We start from the raw sequence: 22,344 nt of genomic DNA, 5'->3' as shown, positions 1-22,344 counted from the left end.
AGTTATGTGCCGGTCTAAAAGCAGTACTATACCTCATTCACAAAAGTCTATATTTTTGGGGGCGTTACACATACCACCATGCCAATTTCAGTATGTTCCATTATATGCTGTATATCCGACCAAGGTGTCCCATAGAGAAAAACAAAAAAAGTGAAGAAAACCTCACTAAAAACTAAACATTTTGTCTAGTAGAGCTTCTTCTGATGGTCGAAATAAAACCACAAAACATGAATTTATCGCAGATCTGCTAGACCTGAATCTTACGGCCAAGTCCCTTATATAGGGGCAAACAAACTAGACGTAAAAAGCGTTGATTGACATAGGAAGACGATCGGCACTTGTTGGGAGGTTTGTACAACTGACGAGGTAAGTGCTTGATAACGAGTGTCCATTTCGATAAATGTAGGAACCATCAAAAACTTTTTTTACAAAGTGAAACATTCCTAAAATTTTGACTATTCCAATGTTTTCCTTTCCGCTCCTCCTTACTTCTCCCTTAGATATAACCCCTCTCTCAATATGTCCTAGGGCTATAATTCCAGGCCATCTTCCCTCTCTGATGAGTTGGCTTGCGGCTTCAACACTTCTAGGTCTTCAGAAGCCAGCTGTGCTCTTGTGTACCCAGGGCTGGTTAGATATTGACTGAGAAGTATACGCTTACTGGGGCAGAGAGGGGGTGAGAGTTTCAGTCAGAGGAGGAGGGAAGGAGAGAGGAGGTCATAGGCAGAGTGAAGGAAGGAGGGGAGGAAGCCATGGCCAGAGAAGGAGACACGGGATGATATGGAAGCAATGTGGGCTACAAAATAATATAGAAAGCGAGGATCAGATCTGATGCTAGAGGTCGTGAGTTTCCCCTAGACCTCCTGGCACATCTGGACGCTGTGCATTCTCCAGGCTGGGATGGAAAGGATCAGCTGAAGCTGCCAGGCTCTCCGTCAGAGATGTGCCAGGGAGTCAGCCATAGCAGACAGCAGCGTGCTTCACTATCTCAAGACCCCTGCAGCAGAAGCCAGGTGTGCCAGTGGGCTCCAGAGAGCTAGAAGGGCCACAACAACACATGGAGACAGAGGAGGACTCCAGAGACACTGGACAACTGGTAAGAAAGATAATGTTGGCCTCCAATGCCCTGGAGGATGCCTCGCTGTCATCAGTAGGCTCCAAACGTAGCGGAAGCCCTACATAGGCAAATACCGAAAGGCGATTTCTCAAGGGTTAAAGTCCCATCTCGTTACTCAGAATGTCTGGAAAGTATCAGACCTGTTGGCACAGAACTCTTTTTGTGTGAACAGTCTCCACTGCACAGTTACTTTAACTCTTTCTGATCCGTTGAGGCCCAGTCCCAATTCGTAAACCCACAGCGTATATGTAATTCCTCAAGGCGTTTCCTTAGCTCTCCGCAAGGCAACCAAAATACTAATTGCTGATTTAGTTAATTCTTCTCTTATTGCTTAAACCCAGGTTGAAAAATAAAAAAGCTTTCTACTAAGGAAGAATATGAAAGTTCTGCTGCTTTTATAGCTCTGAGCCAACCATACCCACTGCACCCGATGGAGCAAGACACCATTAAAGACATATTTCTATAATACCTTGTTGGTAACGTGGCTCGGGGTTGTTGTACTGCATATTTCTATGTATGTTATGTGGCCACCTTCTGTGAACAGTTTATACATGCATAGGATGTCGATATCAAAAGACAAAATGGCAATTCTCATAAGCTAAAATATTAATGCCACATAGTAGGCAGGTCAACATGAGTGGGCAGTGATGGCGCATAACCGTGCTCAAACCATCGGTCTCTAAACCTGAAGTGCCCATATTTATAGAACCCACGTGATCGCTAATTCTGTAAGATGCCCCTTAAAAAGGATTGTCGGGTGCAAAAAAATGTCCCCATGTGCTTACTAATTTAAATTACACAAAATACTAACATAGGAAGAAGGCGGTTGGAGAGCAGCACATTCATCTGGTAAATATTAAAAAACTTTTATTTCAATTTCATTAAAAACTAGCAAAATCCATGAAAGACCTTAAAAAAATGATGCGTTTCTGGCAAGAACGTCCTTAGTCATAGTATATACACTATACAGAGAAAAGTACTGGAATACATGTCTTCATTATTACATTCAGGTTTCTCATTCAGTCCCATTGCCCCCCTTTGTATAACATTTGGCCCCATTGCCCCTCCTGTGTATAACATCCGGCCCCACTGCCCCCCCTGTGTATAACATCCAGCGTCTTCCCCCCCCCACGTGTATAACATCTGCCCACATTGCCCCCTGTGTATAACATCCGTCCCCATTGCTCCCCATGTATAACATCTGGCCACATTGTCCCCCCTGTGTATAACATTTGGCCACATTGCCCCCCCTGTGTTTAACATCTGGCCACATTGCCTCCCCCGTGTATAACATCTGGCCTCGTTGCCCCTCCCTGTATATAACATCTGGCCCCATTGCCCCCTCTGTATCTGGCCCCATTGCCCCCTCTGTATAGCATCTGGCCCCACTGCCCCCTGTGTATAACATCCGGCCCCGCTGCCCCCCTGTGTATAACATCCGGCCCCATTGCCCGCTGTGGTTAACATCCGGCCCCATTGCTCCCTCGTGTATAACATCTGGCCACATTACCCCCCTGTGTATAACATCCGGCCCCATTGGTCCCCCGTGTATAATATCCGGCCACATTGCCCCCCCGTGTATAACATCTGGCCACATTGCCTCCTCCACGTGAATAACATCTGGCCACATTGCCCCTCGTGTATAACATCTGGCCACATTGCCCCTCGTGTATAACATTTGGTCCCATTGCCCCCCCTGTGTATAACATCCGGCACCATTGCCCCCGTGTATAACATCCGGCCCCATTGCCCCCCTGTGTTGAACATCTGGCCACATTGTCCCTCGTGTGTAACATCTGGTCCCATTGCCCTCCCTGTGTATAACATCTGGCCACATTGCCCCTCCCTGTATATAACATCTGGCCCCTTTGCCCCCCTGTGTATAACATCCGGCCCATTGCCCCCCCCTGTGTATAACATCCGGCACCATTGCTCCCCCATGTGTAACATCTTTCCTCATTGCTCCCCGTGTATAACGTCCGTATTACTTTCCCTTTGAATGTTTGTGTATATAGTCATAAAAGCTCTTGTAGGTGTAATGTTGAAATGCTCCAATACTTTAATCCATCCATTGTACTTTGTCTCCAAGGGTTTCTGATCTTCCGCTATAAAGGTCTGGTCCAGGAAGATTCTTTTTGGTTTGTGACCAAAACAGTACAGTATTTCCTGTATTGGCACATGATAAAGATTTGTGAGGGGGCTGGCTGACTGCTCATTGCAATAGATAAGCCAGCCCCCTTCTCTATGCATCTGCCATGAAATTATGGAAGCAGGACAAATGTGGCTTGGAATGCGGCTTTGGTTTTTTTTTGTCTATTGGGTCATTTAGGATACTCAGTATACTCCACACTATATGGAGACTTGAGTTGTATCACCACGTCTGGCAGAGAAGATTTATATTTGTTTTCCCTATTTTGTTTTGTGAAATGGATGAAAAAAACTATTGTGTGATTTCCTTCGCATTATTCATTTCACTGTCAGCGTGCCAAATGTGAATAAGAACATATCTGACGTCAGATGATGTATGTGTGAGTTACTGACACATTGTGTCACAGGTAAAGTATGCCTTTACAAGCTCCTATAGATGCTGTGACGCATGACCACATCGTCTAGACGAGGCCGGAAAAACCTTCCTGCAGAATACTCTTTGTGGTCACAGACTGCCCAGTATGCACATGTGTAATGTTAATTTGTAGAAAAAAGTATGTAAAAAAACATTTTTTTAAATAAACTTTCAATAACTAGAAAAAGCGTTTTCTGATGATGAAAGTCATATACACACTGTATGTACGAAAGTATTGGGACACCTAGTGAGCTGTATGGCCTCCCACTGTAAAGCCATAGGAGTTGGTCTCCAGTCTGAAGTTACAGCAGCCCACTCTCCTTGGAAGGATTTCTATAAGATTGTGGAGGTGTCTGTGGGAATTATTGTCCATTTATCCAGAAGAGCGTCTGTGAGGTCAGACTCTGATGTTGGAGGAGAGGCCGGGCTTACAATCTCCATTTTAGTTCATCCCAAAGATGTTGGATGGGGTTTAGGTCTCTTTATGTTTTTACGGACCTTGTGTATGGAGTAAAGTCATGGGGCATAGAAAATAGCCTTTGCCAAACTGTCCCCACAAAGTTGGAGCATACAATTGCCCAAAATGTCTTGTATGCTGAAGCATTAAGATTGCCCGTAACTGGAACTAAGGGGCTAGGGTCGACCCCTGAAAAACAATTCCCTCCTCCACCAAATTTTGGTACAATAGTAAATTTCTCGAGGCATTCACCAAACCCAGACTGCCAGATAGGGAAGAGGGATTCATCACTACCTCGAACACTCCAGTGGTGGAGACATTACACCACTACATCTGACACTTGGCATTGTGCTTGGTGGTGTAAGGCTTGCATGTAGCTGCTCGGCCATAAAGCTCCCCGCGGGGGCATAGTTATTGTCTTGTGAGGAGACTCCAGCTTCATGATCACGATGAATCTTTGTTTCCAATGTGAAGTCGTACAAAGACGTCAGTGCAATTTAAAAATCGAATGAAAACATCCATCGACGCGTTTCAGGTGGGTGCACCCTTATTTTTCGCGCTGATGTGCTGCATGTATCAGACACTAGCTGTATGATTTCAGCTAGGTATATTAGACTCTCAAATACCGACAATTAGCCGAGGTTACTACATAACTACACTCGGCCCAATCCTTGTACCCACGGCAGATGAGCCATACTCAGGTCTCCGTGCAGGACACCTCTGACGGCATTTCCCCGGCTCCTCTCTTCACTATCCACCTACATCTCAGCCTACTACGTAAAATAAGGTCTGGGCCATTCAGTCTAGACCATTCCTTACAATCCAGAAATTTATAAGACAAATGTTCCTACTGAACAAACATCTTTTTAGTCGAGCAAACACTTGCAAGTTCCTTGGGAGGAATGCTTTGATGGTCTATTCGCAGCTGAACTATTCAGGAGCTGTAAAGCGGCTGTAGGGTTAGACTTTGAAATAGAATAACAAGTGTCCTTTTGGGTTTTATTAGCAAAAGTGTATTTTAAGGCTGTTGTTTAACCCTTAAAAAGCTAAGGGTGCACCTTAACCCCTTCAATCCAATGCAATTTTTTTTTTGCCCATTTTTTCCTCATCTTCTTCCGAGAATCATAACTTTATTTTTATATCAACATTAGGGATGAGCGAATAAACTCGTTACTCGAGTACTTGATTACATGTGGGGATTCCCTAGAAACCAGACAACCCCCACATGTACTTATGCTGGCTAACAGATGTAAATCTAAACTAAATCTCCGAGCACTAAAAAATACTCGGAGGACCCCCGAGCGTGCTCGAGAAATCTCGAGTAATGAGTATATTCGCTCATCACTAATCAACATAAATGTTTTACTTTTTTTTTACTGCGGTATCAGCTGTGTATAGAGCTGTTCCTTTTTGTTGTAATTCTGGCTCTGATGATAATGACCCTGCTGAAAACGCTTCCTGAAAGCAGTTGCTTTTTTTATTTTAGATGCACTGAAGCATTGAAAAACGTTTGCAAAGGTTGCCTAACTTTTAGGATCAAGGAGAATCTATTCGATTAAATTATGAGAGGTTAAAGAGATTTAAATAAATTCTTAGAACAGTCGTTATGATAAAGCCTGTGATGACACCGCACCTCTTATATCGGTACAATAAACTATTTTTTTTCTTGCACAGCTTCATACCCTTTTTTTCAATACTCAGATGTTTCTTTTAAATCTGCAGATAAGATTTATTTGTGGAAAAGATGGAGATGGAGGTTAACACACGAGAATGTGTCTCCCCCACTGACAAAAGAAGATCCACAGGACGGGTTAGCAAATCCCCAAGAAAAGTAAGACCTGCAAGTGTGAAGACGAGAGGTACGGAACAACCTGAGAAATCGGGGAAGCATGAAGAACGTGGAATGACGACAACTGTATTGCAGGGAAAGGTGAAGGCCCTGAAGGAAAAACAGATGAAGGCGAAGGAACCGAGAGGCCGTGAGAGCCCCGGCAGTGAAGACCACATTGCTGAAGATGCGCTGGTGTCTCCACAGCTTCGTACTTACCTGACTGAAGACTTGTTGGATTGTAATAAGCAGGAGCTGTTTTCTGGGGCTCGGCCTGAGATGTGGAGAGCTGATGAGCTTTGGGGGACTTGTGACATCGGTGGATCTACCTTGAGTCACTTCAACAACTGCCAAATGGAAAACTTGTCCAACTCTGTTCATAGTAATGAGGACAGTTCACAATCATGTTCTCACGACTTATTACACTCGTCGTGTGATACCCCAGGCACTACTGGGGACCCCCACTCTTCGCTGAGCCTGGCGGAACGAGTAGAAAGAAACCGGAAGGAGCTGAGATGTAAATTGAACCAAACAGCCTGTCACAATGTGGACAATGCAAATGGCGGTTCAGCCAGCCAAGGGCATGTGTCCAAAGACGCCACCTGTGAGTATAGATGTGTGCGAGACTGGCTACACCTCAGTAGTCTACAGATATACATTATATGGAATGACTAGTGTTTTGTATTGTAGGGTTGTTCCCTGGAGAGATAGACGCTGACTCTGGTGTATCGATACCCTTAATGGATGACTGCCGGTGAGTAACACCACATAACTGAGGCGTATTAACCTCTGACTTCTGATGATGGGGGCATCCAAACTAAATTACTCCTCCAAGGTTTTCCTGCCGTTGTTGCATTTACTTCAGTGGAACAACGCTGCAATATCTTGAAAAGTCACTTAAAATATGTATTGTGAAAACAAGTACAAACCATCCTACCGTTGCTGTAGGCAAAGAAAAGGCTGCCACTATGGCACCGCAGCCTCTTCAGACACATGATTGGAGGGGTTGCTGATATTTAGACCTCCAGCAATTTTATATTGGTGAAAGCCATCATTTTCAAAAGTGTGGATACATCTTTAACATTTATCCTCCACCTTATTGATCTTCCCACATTCCTGTTTGGGATTGTATAAAGCAGTGTTCCCCAACTCCGGTCCTCAAGACCCACCAACAGGTCATGTTTTCAGGATTTCCTTAGTATTGCACAGGTGATAATTGCATCACCTGGACAGGCAAGCATTCAATCACCTGTGCAATACTAAGGAAATCCTAAAAACATGACCTGTTGGTGGCTCTTGAGGACCGGACTTGGGGAACACTGGTATAAACTATGGCTGCTTTCTTTCAGTCACTGCTGTTCTGCTTAATTAAAGTGAATGGGACTTGGGTGCAATACGAGACGTAGTCCATGGTTAAGAATGGGGCTAAAAGAAGCATGTCCATGTTTTTGTGACCCCATAAAACTCTTCAAAGTGGAAATCCACCTTCAGACATAATCAGATTACTTGTTGGATAAGCTTTTTGCCCCAGACCGATGATATCAAAGATTTTTAGGACCAGGAGTTGACTCTGTGTGGGATTTGTACAAGTCCAGGAGTATAGCGCCTTCACGCAGTCTTCTTTTCTTTTTCCATTTTTTTTAATGGCCTTTGGCTCGGTCTTGAGCCATAGCGACTTGATGGATGAACGCTCTGTAGGAAGATCGATCTTGTGCAAACCTAGATAGGTCCACCAGGGTCTTCTGCATCGTAATCTTGAGGGTATCAAGCCATAGTGTTGCTGGTCTTCCTTTTCGCCTTGTTCCTTCTATTCTTCTGACCATGATGTCCTTCTCCGGTGATCGCTCTTTTTGTATGATGCGTCTAAAGTAGGCAAGTCATAGCCTGGTGATCCTTGCTTCGAGTGACATGTTTGGCTTTATTTTCTAGCATTTTAAAATGGCATTTTTTCTTATACGTAAAAAGCTTTTTTATGATGTTTTAATGGATTTATCTTCTTTACTAATGTGTCGTGTTATACCATGTTTAAAAAAAAAAATGCTAATCCACAAAGTATCAAGCTGTTTGTAGAGATGAATTTGTACCACCTAGTCCATCAGCCATGAGGGTGGTGTATGTCGGCTGGATTATAGCGGGAGAACCGCCTCTTACAGCATCTGTGGCTCTTCTTTTGAGTATCTGGGCCAGCTAATCAGAAGAGGAGCCGGGGATGCTGTCAGGTAAGAGGAGCTTCTTTGGCTTCCGTCCAGGGAATGAAGACTACCATCGTGACCGGTGAACTGCGTGGTGCAAATTGATTTGCACCAGCTCTAATTGTATGTAGTATTTTATACCCTTTACCAGTGACCTGAAAATGGCATACAAATTTATCAAAATCGCTGCAAATCCAATTTTGGGTAGCTTCTATAATTTTCAAGTTTGTCTAGAGTCTTCTTTTAACGTAGGTGAAATTCGGGAATGTTGTGTGGTGCATGGCAGATATTTTTATGCAGGAGAAGCCGATGTTGGGTTGCTAGCACTCGGCTCTTCTTTAGCTGGCAGCATCTGCTGGTAGATGGACATCTACTTACTGACTTACGACAGATTCCCCCCCCGCTGAATATTAATATGCAGCTAGAAGTGACCAACGTCTGTAATCTTTAAGCCTAAACCATATGTCCATGTGTCACAATCCCTATCTCCTTTCCTAAAATGGGTTATGTCCTAGTTTCGCAGCTTGCTGCATTTTATTTTTGTATTTCTAACAAAAATGCATTAGGGGGCACTATCAGCGGCAGTCTCCGCTCTCACCCTGGTTTTTTTTTTTTTCTATACAGTCTGACGTTGGCTGATGCACTCAGGGAAGTGGCGTCATTATAAAATCCTTTCTAATCCTCTCCCAGGGAGCTCAGTGTCCGTCACGAACAGGCCAAGCAGCTGCTACACAGAGCACGGATGAAAGCAAAGGGGGCTAGTCCCTTGCGAGCCTCCCACTGCGTACTACCACATCCACACTCGCAGCCTCCGCCACGCCGGTAAGCAAAAGGGAATGGGGGGTGGGGGAGAGTGCGAAAAAAAAAGAAGAGAAATGAAGATGGTAAAATGTAGGAAGGGACCACACAACATAGAGAATGGGATTGAAGGGATTAAGATCAAAATCCAAAGCAAGTCATAACAAAAGGGAGGATGAGACGGTGAGAGTCGCCCGTATCACCGGCATCCTCCGATCAGTCGCCCCGTTGAGTATATCTGACATTATCTATACCCTTCCTATAGGTTGTGATCGAGCCGCCATGGTGAATGAGCTCAGACAATACCTATACCCGGCCGCCTGCCTCCATACAATACCCATGTTTGTGCCGTTGTTTCATGTTGGATTACTCAGCCCATAAACCTGTTCATTAGAAAGACGATGCTAATGAAACGTTTCCAGCCGTCATCTGCACAGTAATTATTTCCTACAGAGGTGTCGAAGAGCAAGCGGCAAAGCTTCATGTATGACAGTAATGATCCCTGCCTTGCAATAATACCCCAATAATACTGTCTATATTGTGTAACCCACGAGAATGCGCTGCTGAAGATCTTCCCTCGTTTCTTGGGTTAATCATTTGTAAACTTCAGCAGGAATTCCTGCATAATTTACCAAATGTTGAGGAAATCTCGTTCAAAGCCATCAGTAAGTTACGTCTCCGCATGCCAGCAACAATACTCGTTTTCACAGGGCCATTTTCATTGATACACCCCTGCCCTATACATGGATGCCTTGGCTGAACGCTCGCAGACACGTGCATGCTCAGGTAGCCAAAGTTACATGTTTTCAATGGAAGGAGGGGGATAAGTTACTGCGGCAACTTTGGTGGTTTCTTATCTATTGACGTTGAAAATCAAGATCACCAATCCTTATTTAACCCTGACGACATCTGCTGGGATAGAGTCAGGAGGTCCGCATACACATTAGGTGGTCAACTGGTCCCACTGAGCTCGATCACCATCTTTCTTTCACCAGGACAAATATTTAGTTTAACTTCATGATCGCTGTGGGGTCTGACTGCCCGGACCCCCCCCCACTGATCTCGGGAATGGGGCTACAGAGCACTGTCAGAATGGAGTGAAGGTTGAACATGTGCCCCCCCATTGAGTGTGGAGATGGGCTGATTTTTGGCATGCCTATTAAGAATTAATGGAGCCGAGGTGTGCATGCTTACCCTCCGCTCGATTCAGATGAGGTTGTACTCGCGATCGGTAATGGTCTTGGCAATTAGACCACCAGTGATTGGAAAGTTATTCACTATCCCATCCATAGGGTATAACTTCTAAACTTAGTACAATCCCATTATAGCCCCCCATACACTTCAGACTAAAGTTGTCTCAACCTGTCGATATTGGCTAACAGTCTGTGTATATTGGAACCTCTTGATACCCAACCAACAGATTATTGGAGATTCAACTGGTGATTCTTTTATATGGCGGGAAGATAAGCCAAGCCGCAGGCAGCATGAATCAGATCCTGGCTGCACAATTTCAGCCAGGTATATTTTTATCTGAAACACTGAGGATTTTCAGAGAGGATATCCTTTGTAAATCAGACCTGGTACCATGTCTTTTCCAAGCTATATGTCCTGGTGATTAACAGGTCTGTCACTATGGGAGAGATATGTCAATCACCAGCAGTGGTGCTGGGAAGAGCCGGCCAGGAGCAGAGCCGGATTAGTCTCATCTCTGCCGACTGTCCCGAATCTTCTAACTATATCTTCTCTGAAATATCGGAGCCTTTCAGGCCGTATATGTCTCTTTACACGGCTCATTGTGTACATTATGTAAATGAAAATGACTTTTCCTACAACATCAAGTATTGACCATTGTCCTACCATGCCCATTGCCACAGACCACTAACCAAGATGTTCACATTATGTCCAGAAATTGTGAAGTCATCCTGAAAATTGAGTTTTGACAATGTACTTTCGGGTATATTTTCTTCTGCTTTCAGTGCCACTGGTGGTGTGACCGACGGGGGATCTCAAAGTGACAGCTCAAGCAGTGACTATTGTTCTTGGCACAAAGGTTCTCGTGGGAGTTCTCCATCTCATGTACGGTTTCAGGATGAATCTGAGAGGGATGTAGAAGAGAGATATCGAGAACGGCAACATGTTCCACAGACTGCTTCTCTGAACAACACTCCTCCACCAAAGAGACAGGCAAATGGGTCTCCTTCCTGGGAGGAGCAATTGTCACCATCTGGTCATGGACAGTGTGGAAGTTGTGGATCCAACATCAAAGTATCAGGACCCAATCCAGCTGCTACTCATGGTACTAACTTACGAAGTGTTCACTTAGGGTCAAAAATTACTCAGGATGGCTCCCTCAGCTCACCTATGGGGGTCAAGCCCTCTCCTCACTGGATTTTACCTTCCCAACCATGGCGAGTTCATACCGAGCTGATCCGCGAGACTCACATTGGCGGGGACTCTACTGCAGACTCTTCTGGAGAAGAAGATGGCAGCAGGACTCATAGATGGGGAACACACAAATTATACAACAGTTTACCAAATACACCTGAGCATGGCGCCACGTTACGCCCAACGCGCTCATTCTCAGATGCTCCAACAAAAACTGGAGGATCAAACTCGGAAAAAGTAATTAAAGGAAAAAATGGTACCTCTGTTTTTGCTCTAGAAAGCAGATTTAGGGAGAAGTCTTCTATTTTCGAACCTAATTCTGTTCTAAAAATCTCAGAATCTAATCCACAGTTGGGTGCCATGACTGGTGGGTACTACGTTGATTCTATAAGAACTGGTTCAGCAAAAATGCCACAAGACCTGGAAGCTAAAACCACAAGAAAACCCAAGAGTTTCAATCTGGATATGGAGAAGGGGTTCAACACATTACATACAGAATTAGAAACAGGGAACATTGTATTAAATCTAGATGGTAGACAAGGAGCAATGGATCAGACAGACGGTAGGGCCCATATTGCTCCCATGGTTCCTTGTATGCCATTTGTGGTCCCTCCATCAGATTCTGGCAAGATGCATGGTGGTCTCTCTAACCGTGTGCCTATTCCTCCACCGGGAAAAGCACCCACCGCAGTGCTATCTAGAATGGGTAGATTGGCAGTCCATACTGAGGGTACTAACCAACAGCTATTACATGGAGGAAATAAGGTACCAGTGTTTCAGGACAAAAAGGGAATTCACTCCAACTTGGTGCCAAACTCCAAAGTGATTAATCCTGATGTTCTTGGAGACATAGACAACCATCATCTGTCTACCTCCAGCGTGAAATTAATGGAGCCTCGGGGTAGAGAAGCATCTTCAAATTGTAGGAAACAGTCAGAGGAGAAGAGGAGCAAGGAAGCTAAGGAGAACAGAACGGCTTCTGGGAAGAAAACGGTGAAAAGGGAACTAAGAGACAATGACAGCTCTCACCCCGGTAACAGACATGTGCACTGCGAGAGAAATAACCCAACTAAAGAACTTCGGGAATCTGGGCCTGGTCCTAAGGTCAGTAGTCAATCCAGGGAGGAGACCTTAAATGAAGAGAGTTTCCTGAAAAAAGAAAAGTGCACGGAGAAACCTCGAACAAACCGCCAACAATCTGCAAACAATGAGCGCATTGGTAAGAAAGTCTGCTATTTATCATGGTCTATATAATATAAAGTCTATATTTGTGTATGATATGAGCCATAGATATTCAGAATCTAGGCCAGAACTGGAGCCGCAGGAGGTATAAGGGTAAAGCTAATCTGATACAATATTCTGTAAGGGTTTGCAGACGTGGTGAGAGTCATTATGGTTCTGGTTAATGATACATTTCACTTACTGTTTGCTTTTTTTTAAGGTTTTGGTCCAGTGATTGCAACTAAAGACCGATGCATAGAGCTGGTGCCAGAGAGGTGAGCCGAGAAGGCACATTTATCCATAAATAGTAATCCTTATATTGTTCTGCTTGATTATTGCAGTTTTTGGGTGTAACGATTTCTGCCAAAGAAGGTTGACCACAATGGTCACCATTACTGCTCTTCACACAAGTTAAGATGTCCACACACATGAGAGAGCTGTGTGCCGAATGCTGAACCCTGAATCCCCCAAATCTTTGTGTCGTCAATGAGAATGAAGACCAACAGGATCGGGAGTCTAAAATGCAAACTGCCTGATCCTGCTCTGCCCCATCATCCTCTGTAGAGGAGAAGTCAGGGGGTATCTATACAATTAGATCGTTGGCTAGTTCTGCTGAAATCAACTTTGAAGGGGTTTTCCACTGCTATAATATTGGTGACTTATTATTCGGGAGAAGTCCTCATTTTTAGAAAGGTTGTGATCAGACACCAAGCAAGTAAACAGAGTACAGAGCGGAGCACCACTGCTCCATCATATATAACGAAGCTGACAATCCCTGCTGTACCTAAATTGGCAGCCATGTTGGTTTGATCGAGCTCCCCAAGAAACAAATATGATTGTGACTACAAATATCCTGGTGCAAGAGTGGCGGCTGTGCTGGTCATTAGTTTTCTGCTCCTTAAAGGGAAGTTTTTTGATATGTAATTTAAGAGTTACATGATGTAGGGGTAGAGAGCTTAATTCCAGCAATGCATCACTTACTGGGCTACTTGGTGTAGTTTTGATAAAATCCCTGTTTTCTCTGTTGTAAATGTAGCTGTGCTATGAATGCTGAGCTATGTATAACCCCGCCCACACCACTGATTGGCAGCTTCCTGTGTACACAGTGTATTGTCAGCACCCTGCCAATCAGTAGTGGGGGCGGGGTTACATAGATTAGATGGACTGCCCTGCACGTGAGGCCTAGTCCAGCAATTATAATCTCTTGCTGATAAAATACTGATTGTATTAAAACTACAGCACAATAAGTGACACGTCCCTGGAATCATTGTCTCTGCCCCTGCTTTACACTGTTTTCAGATTAAAAAGCAAAAACCTAGAAAAGGTTTTGGGGAGGGTTACAGGTTATGGGGTTTTATTATTGTTTATTTGCCTTGTTAACTTTTGAAAAATGTAATAAACAGAATTATATAACAAAAAAAAAGCAAAAACCTGCTAACATATTCCCTTTAATGTGGCTTGAAAAGAGGATTTCCCCTTTGCGGAATCATCCATTTCGTATTCATGGTGAAGGACCCTGGTGCTAAACAATCTCCATCTTGTGATCTTTTTCACAGCAAAGTTCAATCTGAGGTTAAAAAAGCAGACCTTCGTAGTGGAATGAGAAAAATCTTCTCCAGCATTGGCCTAACGTCAAGACCCAAGTTGGAGCGGTTCCAGTCTTCTAGTTTGGAGCATATATCTCCTCCAGACTTCCATAAAGGACCCACAACAGCAAATGGGGACAGTGATTCATATGTTGGATGTGAGAAGCTGGGAGCGATAAAGAAGAGTCCATCACTGCAATCTCTGAAGCTGGTGAGTAGAGCAGCATCCCAGCTGAATAAACATGAATGACAGCTTGTTGTGTGTGCACAGCCGCTGATAAGTGCCTGTGGTGACACCTCCTTATTGCCTGCAGACCCTTATCTGCCTTCTGCACCTGCCTTATCTCTGCATATATGTCCTATATACAAAGCTCAGACACTTGTCCTACACTGCTAATAAGGATCTATCATCGGATCTGACACGGTGGCTCCAAGACGTTAACCCATTTACTCCCACACAGTTTACAATTGATATTGGGGCTCCCGATGTCAAGTGCATGAGATCAATTTCTATGATTTTCATGTTGATGAATAGCCATCATTATTAGATCGGCTGAGGTCCGACCACTGGCATTCCCGCTGATCACCTGATTGAGGAGGATGCAGTGTTCCGGTGAGCTCAGCGCGGCCTCTTCTAGTTTACACTGCTCCCTTCACCAGCATGTCATACATTTTACAAAGGCTTTGCCTTATATTGCATGCATGTCTAGGGACGGACAACTGAAGTGCGTGCCTGGGTGCTGGGTGCCAAAGGGAGCATCAACAAGCAACATCACCTTGGCCATGGTATATGCTGTAGATACAGGGCTGAACATTTGCCCCAGGGAAAGGAAAACCTAGCCACGGCTCTGATAGGTGTGGCATTGTGCAGAGTGGAGGGGGTTCACAGTGAAGAAGATGCAGCTCTCCAGGGGGCGACACAGCCACTTCTATTGGCTAATTGTTGGGGAGGTAAAATACTGACCCCCACCAATCTAATATTGATGTCCTGTCATCGTAAGGATAAGCCATTACTGTTCAAATCTTAGAAAACTCCTTGAAGAGTAACTAAACTTTCAACATGTTTTAATAACTCTGTCCAGCATGGAAAGTTATGAAACTTTGTAAATCACTTTATTAGGGGATTTGTCTTCATTCCTATAGAAAATAAATTACATGTAAGTGGTTTCCAAACCCCGGCTTCTCCCCAGTCTATGTGCCTGCATTCAGCTGCATTCCTAACTCAATGTGAATTTGGAGTACAGATGATGGCAGTGATTTGTCAGCCCCTGTCTCCTCCTGAGTGTTCTGTGTATCACAGCGATCTCCTGCAGCAGCTAACCCCCAGAGTTAGTGAGACACAGGGGCTGAGCTGACCCATCACTGCCATCATCTGTACTCCTGGTGAGCACATTATAAGAGCAATGCAGATTGGGGAAAAGCAAGAGGAGAGGTGGGAAACCATCAACATACAAATTTTGTTATTTTGCTACTTGAATGAAGGAAAATCATAAAGTGATTTGCAAAGTTTGCTAAGTTTCCATGCTGGAGAAAGTAATGAAAAAAAACAACTTTAGTTATTCTTTAAATACCTTCTAATTCTACTGAAGCTTCCGAGTGGTCAAGTGCATGTGACTACCCTGATAATGAGAGCCCATGTGATGCAGCAGGAGCCGCTCTGTGCAGGCACGGTACACTCAGGATAGAAGAGGATACTCTGTGAAGGTGACCGCCCTCTGACGCCCGTATACTCTGAATATGAACAGGGGTTGTCGGGTTGGGATACTTTACATAGATCTCCCAACCATCCCTGATTCAGAATGACTCTCCCTATTTTTGGGAGCTGTCCCAGGAATATAGGGATATCTACTGACTTTAATTGCATCTTCAGGTGCTGCAGCAGAGTTGGGTGTGCTGTGCTGCAGCAGAGTTGGGTGTGCTGTGCTGCAGCAGAGTTGGATGTGGTTTGCTGCAGCTGAGTTGTGTGTGCTTTGCTGCAGCAGAGTTGTGTGTGCTTTGCTGCAGCAGAGTTGTGTGTGCTTTGCTGCAGCAGAGTTGGGTGTGCTTTGCTGCAGCAGAGTTGGGGGTGCTTTGCTGCAGCAGAGTTGGGGGTGCTTTGCTGCAGCAGAGTTGGGGGTGCTTTGCTGCAGCAGAGTTGGGCGTGCTTTGCTGCAGCAGAGTTGTGTGTGCTTTGCTGCCGCAGAGTTGGGTGTGCTTTGCTGCAGCAGAGTTGGGTGTGCTTTGCTGCAGCAGAGTTGGGTGTGCTTTGCTGCAGCAGAGTTGGGGGTGCTTTGCTGCAGCAGAGTTGGGGGTGCTTTGCTGCAGCAGAGTTGGGGGTGCTTTGCTGCAGCAGAGTTGGGGGTGCTTTGCTGCAGCAGAGTTGGGCGTGCTTTGCTGCAGCAGAGTTGGGGGTGCTTTGCTGCAGCAGAGTTGGGGGTGCTTTGCTGCAGCAGAGTTGGGCGTGCTTTGCTGCAGCAGAGTTGGGCGTGCTTTGCTGCAGCAGAGTTGGGCGTGCTTTGCTGCAGCAGAGTTGGGCGTGCTTTGCTGCAGCAGAGTTGGGCGTGCTTTGCTGCAGCAGAGTTGGGCGTGCTTTGCTGCAGCAGAGTTGGGCGTGCTTTGCTGCAGCAGAGTTGGGCGTGCTTTGCTGCAGCAGAGTTGGGCGTGCTTTGCTGCAGCAGAGTTGGGCGTGCTTTGCTGCAGCAGAGTTGGGCGTGTTGTGCTGCAGCAGAGTTGGGCGTGCTGTGCTGCAGGAGAGTAGTTTGTGTGTGTTTCGGAGTGACACTGTTGTATCTATTTTGCTGTAGCAAAGTTGTGTCTGTGTATAAAGCAGAGCTGTGGGGGGCATAAGATTATGTGGGGGGGCTCTGTGGTTAGAGTCTGAGTAGGGCATCAGACTGTATGGGGGGAATGTACATGGGGGCCTTATACTGAGTATGGGGGCATCACAATGTGTATGGGGGACAACATAATTTGTGCGAATATACTATGGGGGTATACTACTACATGGGAGGCACATTTGGGTCCGTGAAAGTGGTGCAGTACTATGGGAGGACACTAGTGGTCTTCAGTGGGGTAATATTTCTGTGTGGTGCATATAAACAGCTGGGTGAGATTAGGGCTTTGACTTGGTGCAGAATAACCATTGCTGGGGTGCGCTCTGCCTCGTGGCGCCCTCTTTCTCAGAGCTGGCGGCTATAATGCATCCTGCTTTCTTTGCTGTCTGCTTGCAGAGCTGCAAGGTCACAGCTCTTTAGGCATTTCCTGTGCCTTGTTCGCTTGCCTGCACTTTTCCACACTAAAATAACAAATGCAAGCTGTGATTTCTATGGGACGTGTCCCCAGGGATAAATAACCTGCTGTGTGTGAATAGTGCTGACCTCAGGAGTTGGATAACAGAGGTAACACATGCAGACCACACTAGGATTGTTTGTAGCCCTACAGTATTAAATGAATGCACAGGGGCACAAATCCGCTACGTGGCCAATATACCGCCATATACATACACAGTGCGTCAGCACACTGTGACTAACCAATACAGGAGCTGCAATATTGCTGCAATCATTACACATAAGGTACGGGATTAGTCGCAGTGTGCTGGCGCACCGTGTACGTGTATCTCTGCAGCCTGTAATCCGGGCACAGCGGCCGCATCCATCATAGGCAGAGACGTCGGCAAAACAAGACCGAGCCCCGAAATCTACAAGTAGAAATGTATTCTTCTGATGTAAAAATGCTGCTGGAGTTATTGATTAGTGCAAAACCAAAAAGTGCAGCCAAAGAGAAATGGAAGCAAAAAGGAAGAACTTCTCCTCTTTGCTGGATCCATTTCTGGCATCAATAACGGGAGCCATGTTTTTCCAAAAGTTGGTGAGTAAATACGAAATGCAGCTGCTGGGGACAGATCCGGCTGGGGAAATGCGTCTTCAGAGGGAGCAATGCTTCACTTTGCCTGGCATTCTTGGCCTTGACATCCTGTGTCTGGCATCTTTGGCCTGGCATCCTTGGCCTGACATCCTTGGCCTGGCATCCTTGGCCTGGCATCCTTGGCCTGGTATCCTTGGCCTGACATATTTGGCCTGGCATCCTTGGCCTGACATCCTTGGCCTGACATCCTTGGCCTGACATCCTTGGCCTGACATCCTTGGCCTGGCATCCTTGGCCTGACATCCGTGGCCTGACATATTTGGCCTGGCATCCTTGGCCTGACATATTTGGCCTGGCATCCTTGGCCTGACATATTTGGCCTGGCATCCTTGGCCTGACATATTTGGCCTGGCATTCTTGGTCTGACATCATTTCGACAGCGCTGCAGCCAATCAGTAAACTCAGTGGCTCAAATCGGACAGAACCACAGAACACCTTTCATCTTCTCATAAATTAACACTGTGTTGTCCAGACTCATTGTATTGATGGCCTCTCATCAGTATCAGATCAGTGGGGGTCTGATAGCCGGCACCCCCACCAATCATCAGCTGTCATCAGTCCCAGTAATGGTCAGATATACGCCGCCCCTACAAGCTCCAAGTTACGTCACTGACACACGGCAGATCATATTTTTCGGTAATTACTCTGTGTTTTCGTCAGACTGGATAACCCCTTTAAATTTTTGGAAGAAAAAAAAAATGATTACCCAAAACTTTGCAGTTGAGTTTCTGCAGCTTTTCTTCTTCCCTGCAAATGACTCAGTCAGGAATATAACTCATTAATGCTTCCGAATTCTCCAGATTTTCCCCTTCTTTAATATCCTGTTCCCTCCAGCACCATCCTTGTCACCCCTGACATTGACTAGGGTGTCACCATTAAAATAAATCCCCGTGGGCATCCAGCGAGTGCGTGCAGGCGGCAGGTGACACCGTGCAGATCAGCAGAGCCTGCAGGGACAGTGCTGACAGCGCACACTAATTGCTTCAGCATTACATTATACCGGACGCTCTGCTGCCGACCGCCGGCATCTTTGCGATAATTGCCCTAAAGACTTTCATGTAAATTAACTTTACTCGCTGCACAATGAAAACTTCTGTGACTTCTCGCCAATTCCAGATCTTTGCTTGCTGCAAGTGAATAGGAATATTCTTTTTTACGCTCAGCCGCTGGAAACCCGTCACCCTATTTGTGCTCGGTGCTGGGATCTTATAGCGCCTGCACTGTTAAAACCACCATGTAGGAAAGTATTAGGACGGCAGAGAACATGGTCTCCTGGTATTTAGCAGAAGAGCCACTGTGCCAGGGATTGTCCTACTCACTGCAACACCGGTCCACCCATTGTATGGGGCTGCGCTGTACAGATAAAGGGGGCGCAGACCATCCAAACAGCTGATTGGCAGCAGTGTCAAAAGTCAGACCCACCATCAATCTAATATTGGTGGCCAATGGCATAACGATCAGATAGGATGCAACTGTGACTGGGTCACGATGGACGGACAAACCGCTAGTCTCACCTGTGCACCGTCCTCAGGATGTGTATACAGGTGATCCAGGTGCCATGAGTCCCCTGCCCCTCTACTCGTGACGGTAAGTCACAAGCTGCTTCAGGCCTGTAGCCCCCAGAGGATACATGTACGGTGAAGATGTCAGGCCATTCAATGGGATCACTTCATCTCCTCGCACCACCTGAGCCGGGACGGAAGGAGCAGCGGAGGGGTATTGATAATAGATGGAGGAACAAAGGGGGTATTATTGATATATGGGGCATTAATAATGGAGACACAAAGGGGGCATTATTCATATATGGGGACATTAATAGATGAAGGCACAAAGGGGGCATTAAGAATATACAAAGGCACAAAGGGGGTATTATTCATATATAGGGGCATTAATAATATACAAAGGCACAAAGGGGGTGTTATTCATACATGGAGGCACAAAGTGGGCATTATTCATACATGGGGGCAGCATCACTGTAGCATTAAAGCAACAAGGTGATGGTGGTGGAAGGTGGGCCCCTAGGACTCTAGTTACACCCCGATGGTGGCCTTTTCTAGAAATAGGTCATAATTTTTAAAAAACTGAATTGTATTGATATAAATAATGATTTTTAGTAACCAAGTAATGAGCAAAATTGTTGTGCAGAGTTTTAATAGTTGAGGTAAAATTAAAGAAGTTTGAAGGAGCATCTTATACATTAAATCGTGCAAGTTAAGTTTTTTTATATTTATTGATATGTTTTCTAGGTAAATTTTGGAAATGATCAGACACTTGGTAGTTTTGGTGCTCAGTCATGTGAAGTATAATATCTAATGTGTAGTACTCTCAATTTACCACCAGATGTCACCATTTAACCTTCCCAGAAGAGCATCCTCCGTTCAGAACCTGCTGGGGAAATCGGACCGCTCTGCCGCATACATTACCGGAGATGTGAACACTGCTCCAAGGTATGTCACCGGTGACCGATATACGGCAGCCATGCAAGAAGAAAACCTTTGCATTACCAAATCCACAGACATTGATGATGTACAGCATCTATGACGTCTGTGCTATGCAGTATCAGTCACCATTTTCTTGCACCCATAGGCGGGCGCTCAGCGTAGAAGACATCGGATCTCCTGCTATGGCGCGGGCACTGGGGAAGGTAACAGAGGTTTATCCAGATGGGACTCGCCTTTTGGAACTGCATTGTCTAGAAAAAGGAGGTTTCGGCTTCAGTATTTCTTCTGGGAATGGAAGGCCAGACTCAGGTAAGCGAAAGACAAACATGATCTTATAGGTTTCCCATCTTCATAGATGGCTATTGTCGGAAAGAACTTGTAAAGACAAGAACTTTTTCAATTTATTGTGTTTTAAAATTTGCCGCCGTTCTTGAGATATTAACACTTTTCTTTACAGCTTGTCGCCTAGGAGACCGACCACTGCTGCTCTCTAGCTTGTAAGCACTATGCTGAAACTTGTTTGAATTAGGAGTTAATAGCGCCCTCTAGTGATCCTCGCCGGCTGCAAAACAAGGCTTTTAAGCCGAATAGAAAAGAGCTTGTAAGCCCTGAGCATGTTCTGCTGTCTAGCAGTGGTGGTCGGTCTCCAAGGCAACAAGATGTAAACAAAAAGTGTTACTATCTCAAGAATGGCTGAGAATTTTACTAAGCAGTAAATTGCAAAATTGCTTGTATTTAGTAGTACTATCCGACAATACCCATTTATGAAGGTGGAAATAACCCTTTAAAATGATGCTAAAACATGTGTGCTCGTCCCTGCAGGTATCTACGTGCAGGACATGAGTGACGCCAACACTGCCAAGCTTTATTCTGGCCTCCTGAGAGTGGGAGATGAGATCTTGGAGGTGAACGGGGCCAAGGTGTCCACACTGGGACTGGGAGAGCTGAGCGACATCCTGCACCGTGAATCCGTGTTGTCGGTCCGCGTTTTACATCAGAGAAGGACCAAGTGCTGACCGATCCCGCGGCGGCACAAGTCACATGGTACTTACACTTAGGAGATCTGGAGCTGGCGATGTATCTGGTGACATGGCCACTCGCTCCCAGCCTGGAGCCCATGTTATATTTTTGGGTCGTCTTTGTTTACCGGACTATTTTGCACTGTCATTTGACACTGGTGTGACACCGTGAAGAGCCGTACACCCGTCTGTAGTCTCCTGTAATCCTCCGAACTGTTATACCGCGCAGTATTAAGTGGATGGGACACAAGATGTCGTCATTGTCCGTTTTGGATCCCCCCCACCCTTTGCACAGGTCACGCTCAGTGTTTTTTTTGTGTATTTATGAAGCCTCCTCTCCTCACTGCCTATTCTGATTTTAATATATTAAACATTTCTGTTTATGAGTCAACTTGTGGTGCGCCATGTGCTGAGTGGTCTACCTCCAATTCACTCGGCGCACTAGTCATCAGGAAACGTCATTTTGTGGCGGGCTGTTCGCTTGCACCGTACAGTCTCCAACTCACTTGGCGCAATCGTTATCAGGGCAGACCACTCCATGGCACGTCGTTCGCATGCGCCGAGCAGTCTTCCTCCAACTCATTTGGCGCGTTTTATGACAAGGAGCACATCTTGTGGCGGCGTTCCATGCGCATGCGCCAAGAAGTCTTCCTCCATCTCACTTGGCGCGTTTTACGACAGGGAGCATATCCTGTGGCGACGTTCCATGCGCATAGCAGTCTACCTCCAACTCACTTGGCGAGTTTTACGACAAGGAGCCCATCTTGTGGCGACGTTCCATGCGCATGCGCCAAGAAGTCTTCCTCCAACTCACTTGGCACGATTTACGACAGG

At 45.6% G+C, this 22,344-nt stretch overlaps 1 protein-coding gene across 3 annotated transcripts; it reads left to right on the top strand.

The window, feature by feature from the left end:
* Positions 1 to 667: 667 nt before the first annotated feature.
* Positions 668 to 21,901, top strand: KIAA1614 (KIAA1614 ortholog). 3 transcript variants are annotated; one of them, XM_077277927.1, is made up of 10 exons: positions 668 to 1,096; positions 5,860 to 6,569; positions 6,656 to 6,719; positions 8,848 to 8,979; positions 10,932 to 12,559; positions 12,782 to 12,836; positions 14,118 to 14,358; positions 20,391 to 20,497; positions 20,637 to 20,800; positions 21,314 to 21,901. In XM_077277927.1, the coding sequence occupies exons 2-10, from the start codon at positions 5,882 to 5,884 to the stop codon at positions 21,505 to 21,507; spliced, it is 3,273 nt and encodes a 1,090-aa protein (XP_077134042.1). In that variant the 5' UTR covers positions 668 to 1,096; positions 5,860 to 5,881; the 3' UTR covers positions 21,508 to 21,901. The 3 variants fall into 3 exon arrangements, with proteins under 3 accessions (XP_077134042.1, XP_077134041.1, XP_077134043.1); XM_077277926.1 differs by having other exon boundaries at positions 729 to 1,096; positions 6,641 to 6,719; XM_077277928.1 differs by lacking the exon at positions 668 to 1,096 and having other exon boundaries at positions 5,864 to 5,996; positions 6,062 to 6,569; positions 6,641 to 6,719.
* The last annotated feature ends 443 nt before the right edge of the window (positions 21,902 to 22,344 follow it).

The sequence above is a fragment of the Ranitomeya variabilis genome, chromosome 8, assembly GCF_051348905.1.
Source record: "Ranitomeya variabilis isolate aRanVar5 chromosome 8, aRanVar5.hap1, whole genome shotgun sequence".
In the NCBI taxonomy this organism is placed as follows: Eukaryota; Metazoa; Chordata; class Amphibia; order Anura; family Dendrobatidae; genus Ranitomeya; species Ranitomeya variabilis.
Note: the sequence above shows the minus strand (reverse complement) of the source record. Positions and strands in the feature narration are given on the sequence as shown.